The sequence below is a fragment of the Eschscholzia californica genome, unplaced genomic scaffold, assembly GCF_041429995.1.
Source record: "Eschscholzia californica isolate CP2 unplaced genomic scaffold, dmEscCali1.0.p SCAF_1, whole genome shotgun sequence".
Classification (NCBI taxonomy): domain Eukaryota; kingdom Viridiplantae; phylum Streptophyta; class Magnoliopsida; order Ranunculales; family Papaveraceae; genus Eschscholzia; species Eschscholzia californica.
In genome coordinates, this window is record NW_028238198.1 from 55,165,886 (window position 1) to 55,180,417 (window position 14,532).

Here is a 14,532-nt window from a genome sequence, read left to right on the forward strand (position 1 = left end):
TGGGAGAGAGAGACTTTTAGACTTTCTAGTTTTTTTTTTATTTTTCAAAGTTTTGACCCTAAATCGGAGGGCTTAATTAAATTGTAACCGAAAACCAAAACGAAGCCTCGGGTTGGAACACTCGCGAGTCATTTACAAAGGTCATCGCCCGTCTTGAACGGGAGGTAAATTTCTTGAACACCCACGAATCTCCTGTCAGTGGGTATTTGTGTGAATTCGTGTGCTTAATTGCTGTGACCGAACTGCTTAGCGTAATCATTCTAGTAAGGGCACTAACCCAGCTACAAGATAGGAGACGGATTTCATCACCGTTCTCTTGCCCACATAGGTAACAACATTCACGATCCTAAACCTCACCTAAAAAGCTAAAATCTGATTTAGACATTAGCCCCTAAGGTCTCGAGCTCATAGGATCTTTGAAACGATTCAGGGACTTAATATTTATTTGGGCATTCCTAAAGGGAAAGTTCACTCAACTCTTTATAAGGTCGCCTCGAGAAGAGGAAACATTACCAGGTTGGACGGCTATCACAAAGTTTATCGTTGGTCGTCTCTAAGAGTTGTTTGATCGTAGTACTTGGACGGAGTAACCCTCATAAACATTATAGTTCAAGCTTTGTTACGAAGTAGGAGCTGTCTAGATTTGTAGGGTGAATCTGACAAACCTGTCTCTTGTCTAGATTTTGTTTAGGTTGCTTGGTGGAGTCAGCCTGATTGTGTTTGCTTTCCTATAGGTTCCTCGTAGTGATTCTTTGGTTCGAATATCCTTGGTCGTTGGGCTCTAGTTTATGCCCAATAGATATCGTGATAAGAGAGGTCGTTTCATCAGTAGATAAGCACATTTAAGTAATCTTCTAGCGAATCTCTCTTTGAGTGACACTATGGGTGAGAATCTAAACCAAGCCAGGGATGGAAATCAGCCTATGATACTCAGGGATTACATGAATCCCACTAGAATGTGTCAACCGTCATGCATACAGTTACCCCAATGCACGACTCAATTCGAGTTGAAATCGAGCACTATTCAAATGCTCCCTGTTTTCCGTGGGGTTGAGAACGAGAATCCCTACTACCATGTTAGGGATTTCGAAGAAATCTGTGGGACTATGAATTTCCCCAATATGCCTGACAAAATATTGAGACTTAGGTTGTTCCCTTTCTCACTGAAGGAGAAAGCAAAATCTTGGTTGTATGCCTTACAACCCCATTCCATTACTACATGGGAAGAATTGAGCAGTGCATTCCTTCTAAAATTCTTCCCGAAACACAAAACTACCTCTTTAAGGCAAAATCTTAACTGTTTTGTGCAGCAAGAAGGAGAGTCTCTCTATAAATATCTTGAGAGATTTAAAGAAATCTTACTACAGTGTCCACACCATGGTTTTGAAAAAATAAGATTAGTCCAGATTCTCTATGACGGACTAGATTACCCAACTACATCCATGGTAGAATCATTCTGTAGTGGCGGGTTCATCAGTAAAACTGCCGATGAGTGTATGGCATTTCTAGAAGAGTTGGCTGAGAAATCCCAGCAATGGGAAACTTCTAGAGGACCTCCTACTAGGGCTAATCCTACTCCGAATAAAGCTGGCATCTATAGAGTTGATGAGTCAGATCTTAAACTCGCCGCCATGACGAGAAGGATAGAAGCCTTAGAACTTGGTCAGCCTAAAGCATTGAGGGAGGATCCCACTCAAGCCATGAGTGTTGGAAATGAATCCATCTCTTATCCGTGCTCGGTCTGTGGAGACCCATCTCATACTGGAAATAAGTGTACCTTATTTTTTGTTCCTGACGAAAAAGAGCATGTTAATGCTCTTTATCTAAACTCTAGGCAAGATAAAAGTCAGAAATATGATCCTTATTCGAACACTTATAATCCGGGTTGGAGAAATCACCCCAATTTTTCTTGGTCAAAGGGTCAGGGTCAGGGCCAGATTAGTAGTTCAATGAACCCTCCAGGGTTTAATGCTCCTAGGAATCCTTATGCTCAGAACCAGGGTCAATCTAGTACCCAATATCCTTCTCAGAACAAAGAGTCTTTAGAGGAAACCATGAAGCAGCTAGCTAAGGCCCAAATGGAGTTTGCACAACAGACCAACCAGACTATATCTAGTCTAAGAACCAAGGTAGGTCAACTTACAGAAGCCCTTAGGCAGAGAGAACAGGGTATATTTCCTAGTCAACCAGAGCCAAATCCGAAGGGTAAAATGTCGATGGACCAGGCCAATGCAGTAACCACCCTTAGAAGTGGTAGGGCAATTTACAATAAGGTAGGAGTTCCCGAAGATAGTGAACCAAACTCCGAACCACTAACCTTACCAACTAGTACCCCTAGTAAAGAGCCTGTGAAGGCTCCTGAGTCTGAAAACCTACCCATAGTGCCTGGCCATATGTTCCTAGAGCCCCTTATCCTCAGCGTCTGGTAGAACCTAAGAAGAAGTCTCAGTTTGAGGAGATAATGGAAATGTTCAAACAGGTTAGTATTAACATTCCATTATTAGATGCTATTAAACAGATCCCATCTTACGCTAAGTTCCTTAAAGACATATGTACTAGAAAGCGTAAGATGAACGTGCATAAGAAACTCTTCTTGACTAATCAAGTGAGTTCTATTATCCAACAAACCCTTCCATCTAAGTACAAAGACCTAAGAAGTCCTACATTACCATGCACCATAGGGGAACATGAGATCGAACGAGCATTATTAGATCTAGGTGCTAGTGTTAACCTTCTTCCTTACTCGGTGTACTTACAGTTAGGTTTAGGAGAAATAAAACCCACTCCTGTAGTTCTCCAGTTGGCGGATCGGTCTATTAGGCGACCACGTGGAATAGTGGAAGATGTTTTGATAAAAGTTTGTGAATTCATCTTTCCTTTAGATTTCATCATCTTGGATACCGACCCAGTTCGTGATACCCAATTTCAAATTCCCGTCATTTTAGGACGACCATTCTTAGCTACATCTGATGCTGTCATATATTGTAGAAGTGGACTCTTAAAATTGTCTTTTGGAAACATGACTGTAGAGATGAACATCTATAAAGCTGGACTTTTCCCAGATGATGTTGAGGATTTTAGCGAGTTGAATCTGATAGATATGTTCGTTAAGGATTCTTTACCTGAAACTTTATCCGAGGATCCCTTAGAAACACTGTTGGCTCATTTTGGCTTAGACTTTGATGAGGAGGGAAGTATCAATGAGGTAAATGCTTTGCTGGATTTTACCCCATTACTGGATACTGATAAGTGGAAAGCGAAAGTTGAACCCCTCATTTTGTCAAAGCCAATTGACTCGCCAACTTTAGAGACAAATCAACTATCATCTACCAATGAGTCCAGTGGTCCTTCTATCCCAGAGTTGTCTACATCCACAGAAAAACCACCTTCCTTAGAATTGAATCCCTTGCCTGACAACTTAAAGTATTCGTTTCTAGGCCCATCTGAAACTCTACCTGTCATCATTGCTTCTGAGTTAGAAAAAGAACAGGAGAGTAGACTGCTAGATGTCCTTAGAAACCCCAAAGAGGCCTTAGGGTGGTCAATATCTGATTTAAAGGGTATAACTCCTTCTGTTTGCATGCACCATATCTATCTAGAGGAAGATGCTAAACCGTCAAAGGAAATGCAACGTAGACTGAACCCTCACATGAAGGAGGTAGTTAGAGCTGAAGTCCAGAAATTATTAGGTGCGGGTATCATATACCCTATTTCAGATAGTACTTGGGTCAGTCCTGTTCAAACTGTACCCAAGAAATCAGGCATTACTGTAGTCAAGAACGAGTCAAATGAGTTAATACCCACCAGGATGACCACTGGGTGGCGTGTTTGTGTTGACTACAGGAAATTGAACACGATCACGAGGAAAGACCATTTTCCTCTTCCTTTCATTGATCAGATGTTAGAGAGACTAGCTGGGCATAGCTACTACTGTTTCTTAGATGGCTATTCTAGCTATAATCAGATCCCTATAGCCCCTGAAGATCAAGAGAAAACCACATTCACCTGTCCATTTGGAACTTATGCTTATCGTCGGATGCCTTTTGGGTTGTGTAATGCACCCGCCACTTTTCAACGATGTATGATGAGCATATTTTCAAATATGGTGGAAAGGTTTCTCGAGGTCTTTATGGATGATTTTTCAGTCTTTGGCTCATCATTCGATCAGTGTCTGCATCACCTCACACTCGTGTTGGTTCGATGCAAAGAGAAGAACCTAGTTCTCAATTGGGAGAAATGTCACTTTATGGTTCGCTCAGGAATAGTCTTAGGGCATGTCATTTCTGAAAAGGGCATTGAAGTAGATAAAGCAAAAGTTGAGTTGATAAAAAGCCTCCCAGTCCCTAAAACGGTCAAAGATAATCCATCGTTCTTAGGACATGCTGGATTTTATCGACGGTTTATCAAAGATTTCAGCAAGATATCTAGACCTCTTTGTAATCTTTTGGCAAAAGAGAACAAATTTGTCTTTGATGGTCCTTGCTTAAAATCCTTTGAAAAACTTATACTTATGCTTACTTCCGCCCCTATTGTTCAACCTCCCAACTGGAGTACTCCATTTGAGATCATGTGTGATGCATCTGATTATGCCATTGGAGTCGTGTTAGGTCAACGTGAGAATAAACTTCTTCACGTTATATACTACGCCAGTAAGACGTTGAACGATGCACAGCTAAACTACTCTACCACTGAAAAAGAGTTGTTAGCTGTAGTGTATGCCTTAGAGAAGTTCAGATCATATCTCGTTGGGTCTAAGGTCATTATATTCTCTGATCATGCTGCATTAAAATATCTCCTTTCTAAGAAGGATGCAAAACCTAGGCTGATTAGATGGATACTGCTGCTACAGGAATTTGACATAGAAATTCGGGACAAAAAGGGTTCCGAAAATTTAGTAGCAGACCACTTGTCTAGACTTGTAGTCGAGTCTGTCAAAGACAAGTTACCCATGAGAGAGAGCTTTCCTGATGAGCAACTCTTTAGTGTCTCCCGATTACCTTAGTTTGCTGATATAGTGAACTATCTTGCTAATGGTCAAATACCCAAACACTGGACCAAGCAAGATCGTGATAAATTTTTATCCGAGGTAAAACGGTTCTTCTGGGACGACCCATACTTATTCAAGTATTGTCTCGACCAGATCATTAGGAGATGTGTTCCTGATGAGGAACAATTGAAAATCATTTCCTTTTGTCATGATCATGCATGTGGAGGGCATTTTAGTAGTAAAAAGACGGCTGCCAAAATTCTGCAATGTGGTTTTTACTGGCCGTCTATATTTAAGGATACCCATGCATATTGTTTGGCATGTGAACGATGCCGAAGCATTTCACGTAGGAATATGATGCCCCTTAATCCTATTTTGGTAGTTGAGGTCTTCGATGTGTGGGGCATCGATTTCATGGGTCCCTTCCCAAATTCATTTGGAAATCTGTACATCCTAGTGGCAGTTGACTATGTGTCTAAGTGGATAGAGGCGGGTGCGTGCAAAACGAATGATCACAAAGTTGTGATCACTTTCTTGAAGGAAAACATACTTTCACGTTTTGGTACACCGCAGGCAATTATTAGTGACGGGGGCACACACTTTTGTAATAGGCAATTTGAGCTTTTAATGAATAAATATGGTATTACCCATAAAGTGTCTACCCTATATCACCCACAGACTAGTGGTCAAGTCGAGGTGTCGAATAGGGAGATTAAACGCATTCTAGAGAAAACGGTTAACACCAATAGGAAGGATTGGTCTTTACGCCTAACCGATGCACTTTGGGATTATCGTACAACATTTATGACCCCTATTGGAATGTCTCCATATAGACTAGTGTATGGCAGAGCATGCCACTTACCCGTTGAGTTAGAGCATAGAGCATATTGGGCTATCAAGCAATTGAATTTTTCGCTTGACAATGCGGGTAGAGAGAAAGTTGCAACTCAGTGAGTTGGAGGAGTTGAGAAATGATGCATATGAGAGTGTTAGGTTATATAAACATAAGATGAAAATGTTGCATGATAAAATTATTTTAAGAAAAACATTTTCACCGGGTCAGAAAGTTTTATTATATAACACACGTTTGCATTTATTTCCTGGTAAACTCCGTTCTAGATGATCAGGGCCTTTCACGGTCAAGTTTGTGTATCCTTATGGTGCGATCGACATTGAAGACAGAAATGGTAGTGTGTCCAAAGTGAATGGACAACGGCTAAAACCATTTTTAGAGATGTTGACCGATACAGAGGACGTTCCTATCGAAGATCCTGTCTATCCAAATTGATCCGTTATGATCAGTTTTGTCTGGCTGAAGACGTTAAACTTAGCGCTTTCTGGGAGGCAACCCATGCATAGGACTTCTGAATCTGGTAACATCTTTCCCTAATCCTGTTATTTTGCTAGTCTTCAGAACATTAAGGACAATGTTCGGTTTAAGTTTGGGGATGGGGGATTGAATTTTTAGTCCTTATTTCAAAAATTCAAAAGGGTTCAAAATTTTTAATTTTTGGATTGGAAACGTGAGTCTAGTTGGTTTTGCTTGTTAATAGTTATAGAGTCTAGTTGGTTGTACTATGCTTTTGCTAAAGGTTTTTTCCACGAATTTCGAGTTTTGAAGTTGTCTGTGCACTAGCCATGTGAGTATTAGATGGGTGAAGAGTAAACTTTTCTAAGAGAACTTAATCGATCATTAGTGGAGACTTAACCCATGTGAGATTCTGAGCCTTTCCTTTTGTTTTGAGTGATCTCTTCTGAGCTAATTCTGAGTAGAATGGAGAGCTACTCAACCTCGCAATATTCATTAGAACTCAGTTGATCTCTTGAGTTCAAATTTTACAACCACTAGGGATGTCATCAGGAAGCGAACTTTACTCTTGTAGTCTGAGAAACTTGAAAACAGTGTCAACTATAGGAAGATAGGAACTTTATCATTTAGAATCCTGGGAATAAGGCATAAAGCAAAGTGAATAGAATTTTACCCAAGGAAAGAATAATGTGAAGAAAGTATGTTATGTATTTTGAGTTTTATTACCAGAGTCAGTAGTAAAGAAAAAAAAAAGTGTTTGTGCAGTTTTGTTTGAGTGTTTATCCCTTGAAGTAGTTCTTGAAGATTTGAAGACGTCGAGTTCTCAGGAGTTCTAGTCACATCCTCATTAGTGTCTATCTACCTCTAGGAAACATTGTTAGATAGTAGATCAGGTGAGAAGAGTTGGTTAGCTACCCCATTCCATATTAGTGGTTGTTTCCTTCTTTGAGATCAGTCGTCCACAAAATTATAGTCCCTCTTTTTCATGTGTTGAGTTTTCCTTCATATTCATACTAACACATAAAGTGAACCATTCTTGAGTGACTTTGATTTTTGAGTGTATGACCGTGAGGCAGCAGTCGAGGCAAAATGTATTGAGAAAGTAATCGAGGTTTTGTCTTTTCAGAACCGAAATGATACTCATATTTGGCTTGTCACGTGCACTTCGAGTCTTGATTACTAGTGGAAAGATTTTTAGCGTTTGTAGGGTTTGATTGACTTGGATTTCATTTCTATTAACTTTCGAAAATCTACCGGATGAACATTTGTAGTCCACATCATATTTAGACCCTTTTGGATTTTTGATTTTTGAATTTTGTGGGTATATTCACTGCAAACCCTCACAAGAAACAACTCGTCCTCTTGGGTAACCTAGAGGTTTAACGGCTTGTTGCACGTGCTAAGTGCAATCGTGATTCCCTGCGAAAGTGGTGAAATGGGTTTAGTCTTATTTATCTGTTTTGCTCGAGGACTAGAAAAATCTAAGTTTGGGGATGTTTGATGAGACATGAAAATGTCCCATCTGAATCTCTTAACTCGGGTTAGTTAGTCCAGTTCGAGCGGTTACTCTGATGATTTGTTTTATTTTCTTTCTCAGGTGTCTTTTACGGGGTTCGGCGAGAAAAACAGTTAAGATTGGGAGAAAGACACACACGAGGGGCATTATGGTCATTTGTTGATTCTGGTATTTTGACCAACATTGATGATCAGATGAGAAGTGGGGTCCATGACGAGTCCGTAGGCGAAAGCAAAAGTCAGATCGGAGTCCGGATGACAAAGTTAGACCAGGTTAAAGTAGAGTCAAGACTAGTTGACTAAAGATAAACATGGAGCATTCAGCCATCATATACGTGGCGAAAATCGGGTGGCTCAAGTGAAATCTTCGGTACACTATTGGGCATCAGTGGTACATATTCGGGACAGAAGAAGGAGGCCTATCTGATACTGTGCGCAGCACCAAACATTAGTGATCCCGCACGATCCAACACACCAGAATGTGACACGCACACGAGCAAAGACCATCTGACGGCCGACGCACTTTAATTCGGTAAATCGTACCACACCTGAACTTCTACTCTTAACAGTTCACGTTTCTCTCTCTCACGGGATTACCTCATCTCTTCTCTTTTCAATTTATTTTGAAAAGATACAGAATCCTCATATCAGGATAGGGAGAGATTTGCTTCTCATCTAAAACAGTAGAGAAGGTTACTCGAGATTTCAGGGAAATTGGGATATAGCTAAAGAACCGAGAGAGAGGGATTGAAGGAGATTGTTGGTTAGGATCCTAGAGTGAGAAAGCTTTTGGTTAATGAAGAAAAAGGATTCGGGTGGATGTATTTAGAGAGAGAGAAATTGGTTTCTCTTATAAACCGAGAGGGTTGTTCGGATTTGGGCGAGATTGAAGGAGGTTTGGGCGAGACTTGAATTGGTTTTCTTTTGGTTTATAAAACAGGAAGAGAAGGATTGGAGGGACGGTGGAGAGCAAAAGAACAGTAGATAGAGAAACAGAACCGAGAGCTTATCATTCTAGGATCATCACTTGTCTTTGAGTTTTATTTTTCTTTATCTTGTAATCTGTTTTCTTAGTGAGAGAGAGATAGATTGTAGAGAGAAGGATATTACTGAATTAGAGAGAGAAACAGAGAGGTTCGGTTTTGAATAACTATTAGCTCCATTTTGTTTTTTATTTTTCTTTCTTTGTTTCTGTTTTCTTGGTGAGAGAGAGATAGAATATATAAAGAGAAAGAGATTACAGAGAGTTCTAGTAGAAAGAGAGAGAGAGAGAGAGAGAGAGAGAGAAACAGAAAGTTAGAGAGAGAAAGAGAGTTGGAGAAGACGAGAAAAACATTTTCTCACGGAGAATCCGTTTTCGGGAAGACGAGAAAATCGTTTTCCCAGAGGGTGCGTTTGGCAGAATTCTTGGAAAAACAGAAGGAAATCACTTCCTTAAGGCTCTGTTTGGCTGCAAAATCAGTAAGAAACTCAATTTTTCTACTTTTCTCCCACATTCTATATAGTTAAACTTCCATCCTTTATCCTGAGAAACTAATTTTCCCATCTAGGGTTTAGATGAAGTCCATAACGAGAATTTTATCAATTCAATTTATATGCAAGTCAATTAATTTTTAGATTAAATCTTCATATCTTTTAAAGTCCTTATTGCTTTTCATGACAACATCTTCCGGATTCTAGAGCGTTCATGTGATAGAACCCGAGTAAAACAAAGAACTTAGTTACCTAAGGCAAATACATTGTCTTTAGGATTGTCACGTGGACGGATTCGAAAACCCCAGGTTCCCCTTTTCTGAATATCAACTTATTTGTTTTCTATTGAGTTTATTTGCTATTTTTATTTGCTTGAATCAAATTACCATTAATCAACTTTCGAAATCATCATAGTTTTAAGATTAGAATTGAGTTTGACTTAATCTCTGAGGAACGAACCGGTCTTATCGGGTTATTACTTGACGCCCGTATACTTGCGGGTGGAGACCTTTTAGGGTAACCTTCTAGGCCCATCAGTTGTCTAGAAGAAATTAAGTAGCAATAGTATAATAATTTGTGATTTTGATGAAGGATTGAAGAACAAAGGGTGGTAGTAGGTTGAGAAATACAAGTCGTCATTCGATACTTCCTTTATTCCTTGATGTCCGGGAGAGAGAGAGATCTAGTGTGAAGGAGATCCAATGACAGGGGAACCATACATATTGTTCCCGAACAGACCTAGTTCCGGCGAAGGGAAACCCCTTCGCCGGAGTATTTAGAGAGAGAGGAGCGAGAAAATAAAAAATATTTTTTTTAGAGAGAGAATGGAGAGAGAAAATTTTTTTTTTTAATGTTTGAAGGTCACCGGTCGAAAAATTGGTCGGCCGACGACCTTCGCCGGTGAAGAAGATGAGGTGGCAGAGAGAGGTGATGTGATGGAGGAGAGAGAGATGATGACTGGTTAACGGTGTTATAACGGTAACTCAAAAGGACGGTCATTTGAGTATTTTTGACAAAGTAGGAGGCTAGGCAGGAAACTGGTCACAAAGTTAGGGGCTATTTGGGAAATAACTCCAAAAATAAAAACTAAATCTCATATAGAGTGTTTGGTATGACTTTATCTACAGGCGCGCGTTATACCTAATTTTTCAAAAAACTTAATGAAACCTTGATAACAAGATCACATAGGGGATGAGAATACTTACCCCAAGTGTTACTTTTTTTCTCAGACTCTGAGAATCTTGATCAATCTAAATCGTCTGCTTCAAAATAACCCAAAACCAGTCAAAGTCGGTATCAGATTTGAACAAAAACAAACATTTTAAAATTTGACTTGAGTCAATTCAAATCTCAAGTCAGATTTTCAGATCTGTGGAAGAGAACAAACAAATAGTACATAAAATTCCAACTAAATTGTTCATAACATTTTTGAGTTGTAGATAGTGTTAAGCTAAACAGATAGCAGATCTAACGCCACTAATTAATAGGAATCTTAAATAGCATATATGAATCACAATACCAACATGCTGAGAGTAAGCCACACATATGCAACTGTAGCAAAGACGAAAGCACATAAATGTTTAGGGGTAAATTAAGAATCTCAAACTCTTGAAATACCTTTGTAACATCTATGTTTTCGGCTAATTAAATAAAAGAATAAGGTTACTTAAGGGACTATTTGGCATTTGGTTCATCGAAATAGAGTTAAATCAGCATACAATGCAAATTTTGGAGGCATTTTGCACTCCGGTCGAAACTCAGGGACTAACCCGAAATTTTGTGAGACTTCTGAAAAAGAAAGAAAAATCAGCATTTTCTTCTTTCTGTGTTCGATCTTTTCGATTGGGGTTAGGGTTTGGAGGAGATTCAATAAAAAAATATCAAGATTTTGGGTGGAAATCAAGTGGGAAATCTTGTTTTGCTTGAATTGAAGTATGAGGAAGTGAACTACTCACACTCTTTCAGTGTTTTTTATTTTAATTGAGCCTTATTACTTCGAATTAGTAGATGCATCGAAAGATATTATGAAGAAACTAATCAAGAACATCTTAATCACGTAAGTATTTATGTTTTGATGATATAATTTACTTGTTTCAGAATTCTAGGGTGTAAAATTTGGGAACTTTTCATATTTCATTCAATCTCAGGGGTATATTTTAGAATTTAAGATCTTAGAACTAATAGTTATTTGTGTTTGGTTATCAACCAAATGACTGATACGAAGGAGTGTAAATTCAATGTGTTGTCGAACTTTTATGGCTAGATAAATTACTCGGACGGGCTTTCCCCAAACATGAAAGTCGTAGCTTAAGATATTAGCTTTCCGAAATGGTATGGTACAAGTTGTTTGGTTCTCAGACGAGAAAGTTATGGTTGTTTTAGTGAGTAGCAAGCTATTTAGCAAACTTGAGAACTGCTTACTGTTTTAGTGTTTAGCTAGTCGTATATGCTTCAAAAGTATTTCAAGTCTTCAGCAATATTGTAGCTCGTCTCGTTACGATTCCAGAAAGGTATTATGATAGATATTTGGAGTTTGGATGAGAAAGATATGAGTGTTAGAACATGCAGCATACGGTCAATGAAGTTGATCTGTTGTTGCGTATTTTTTGTGCGTTTCGGAGATGTTTTAATTGAAATTAGGAGAAACCACCTTAGAAATAAACATGCAAAATGAGATAACCTTCCGACAACATAAGATAGGATTGAAATGTATTAAAGATGAGAGAGTTATGACTGTTTAAGTGCGCAATACGTTGTCGTCGGAAAGGTTATCTAATTTCGAACCCATCCTATGTCGTCGGAAAAGTTATGACTTGAAATTCTTTTGAAACATCTACGTCTAGCTAAACACTAAAATAGTAAGCAGTTCTCAAATTTGCTGAACAACGTGCTGCTCGCCAAAACAGTCATAACTTTCTCGTCTGAGATCCAAATGACATCTACTATACCAGTTCGGAAAGCTCATATCCTAAGATACGACTTTCGTGCTTGGGGAAAGCCTGATCGAGTACTCTACAAGACCCAGATTGTTCAATAACAGACAGTAATGCGCAGTCCGTTAAAATCGTCGTTAAATGGATAAACTATACCAAATAACTTTTCTAACGTTGCTTATATTCCAAAATTACTTAATTCCCAGCCATCTAAAATCCTATAATCCCGTGAATCATAAAAATCCCCAATTTCATAAACCCTAGAATTTAAGAATATGACAATTAAATCATCAAAATTTCAATCCCTAACTTGATTTAATTAGTTGTTCTTAGTATACTTGTTCATGCTTTATTGTCAAAATAATACAAATTCGAAATAGATTTAAGACTTTATAGACCTAATTACAGAATAAAGGGTTCTAGAGAGAGACAGCATGAATTTCTTACCAAAGAATCCATAAAGGCTAGCTCCAATCACTTCATAATGCTTTAATTCGTCCAAACCAAGATCTCTCCTTTGAATTCTACCCAAAATACTTTGTTCCTCGATTGAATCTCCTCCGAACCCTAACACCAACACTTGAACTCGACTAAAAGAAGAAAAGAAAAATCAGTTCTGATTTCTCCCCTTAACAACCGAAATTTCACTTCAGTCCTTTGATTTGGCTTGACTGCAAAATACTCCACAGATTTTGATTGTTCCTCCTTTGACTTGACCCAAATGTCAAATAGTCCCTCAACTAACCTTAAAACTTTGGACGTTACAATCCCCCCTCCCCCTAGAATTTCATTAACCTCAAACCCTAAATTTAAGAATATGACAATTAAATCATCAAAACTTCAATCCCTAACTTGATTTAGTTGTTCTTACTCTACTTGTTCATGACTTCTTGCCAAACTAATAACAAGACTTTATAAACCTAATTACAAAATATAAAGTTCTAGAGAGAGAAAACATGAATTTCTTACCAAAGAATTCATAAAGGTTAGCTCCAATCACTTCATAATGCTTTAATTTGACCAAACCAAGATTTCTCCTTTAAATTCTACCCAAAATACTTTGTTTTTCGATTGAATCTCGTCCAAACCCTAACCCCAACGCTTGAACTCGACTGAAAGAAGAAAAGAAAAGTCGGTTCTAATTTCTCCCCTTAACAGTCGAAATTTCACTTCAATCCCTAGATTTGGCTTGACTGCAAATACTCCCCAATCTTTGATTGTTCCTCTTTTGACTTGAACCAAATGCCAAATAGTCCCTCAACTAACCTTAAAACTTGGGATGTTAAAATTCCCCCCCCCCCCCCCCCCTTAAAGAAATTTCTTTCTCGAAATTTGTATCGACTCACATTTCTTTATCCCAATACATATCTCGAATCGACTTATCAGGGGCGTGCAGTGCCCAGTGCGGGCAGGGCGCCCGCACTGGGCCCACCACCCATGTGGGGCCCAAAAAAAAATTTGGTTTTCAAGTTCAATGTTTGGTAGTCTGTTTTATAATTATGTCATTTTCAATTAAAAAATAAAAAGGGAGTTTGAAAAAGTCAAACTATAAAAGGAGTTAGTATATATATATTTAAGTAAGTATGGGGCCCACTTTCCACTAAAACGCATTTATTTCTCTCTCTCTATTTTCCTTCTCTCTAGGCTGTTACTATTTTTATCTCTACTTACCTTTCTCTCTCCAGACTATTTCTCTCTCCGGGCTATTTCTTTCTCTCTCTAGTTTCTTGTTTTTTATTTATTAGTAGGTTGTTACTATTTTTTAGAACCGGGCTTAGACGGCAGACCCTTAGTCGGTTTAGATATCTTGTGGCATAGTTAACTTTCTTTTTATATAAATTGTGGGTGTAAAACAATTTTTTCATTATCCTACTTAAGTCTTCTTCCAAATTTATATAGAAGTTGAAATAATTGCATCAATATCACCGGGTAATTTATCTTTTTTTCTATTTTTATTTCTCTTCTTGTTATTTAGTTGTTATAATTTTTTTTTGATGAAAATAGGCAATTACCTTAATTTATTAGCTACTAGAGCAATAATTCATTGTGATTATATCAGGGGAAGTTTTATAAGGCCTCCCCAATTTTGTTAAAAGGCCTCCCCATGAACCATTTTACTTGTTAAATTATCACTGAGGGGAGGCCTTTTAACAAAAATGAGGGGGCCCTATAAAATCTCCCCTATATCAGTCGCTTTAATTTAGTCGTTATAATTGCTATATCAGATTAAGTCTTTAGTATTTTATTAAAGAAATATCCAACTGGGTATACGATTTTATATTTCAATAATTTTTATTATATTATTATTATTGATA

The 14,532-nt window shown here is 38.3% G+C and overlaps 1 protein-coding gene across 1 annotated transcript; it reads left to right on the forward strand.

The window, feature by feature from the left end:
* The first annotated feature begins 881 nt into the window (after nucleotides 1-881).
* On the forward strand, nucleotides 882-2,916 carry LOC147567689 (uncharacterized). The gene is made up of 2 exons (XM_086657591.1): nucleotides 882-1,609; nucleotides 2,883-2,916. The coding sequence occupies exons 1-2, from the start codon at nucleotides 882-884 to the stop codon at nucleotides 2,914-2,916; spliced, it is 762 nt and encodes a 253-aa protein (XP_086513717.1).
* Nucleotides 2,917-14,532: the final 11,616 nt, after the last annotated feature.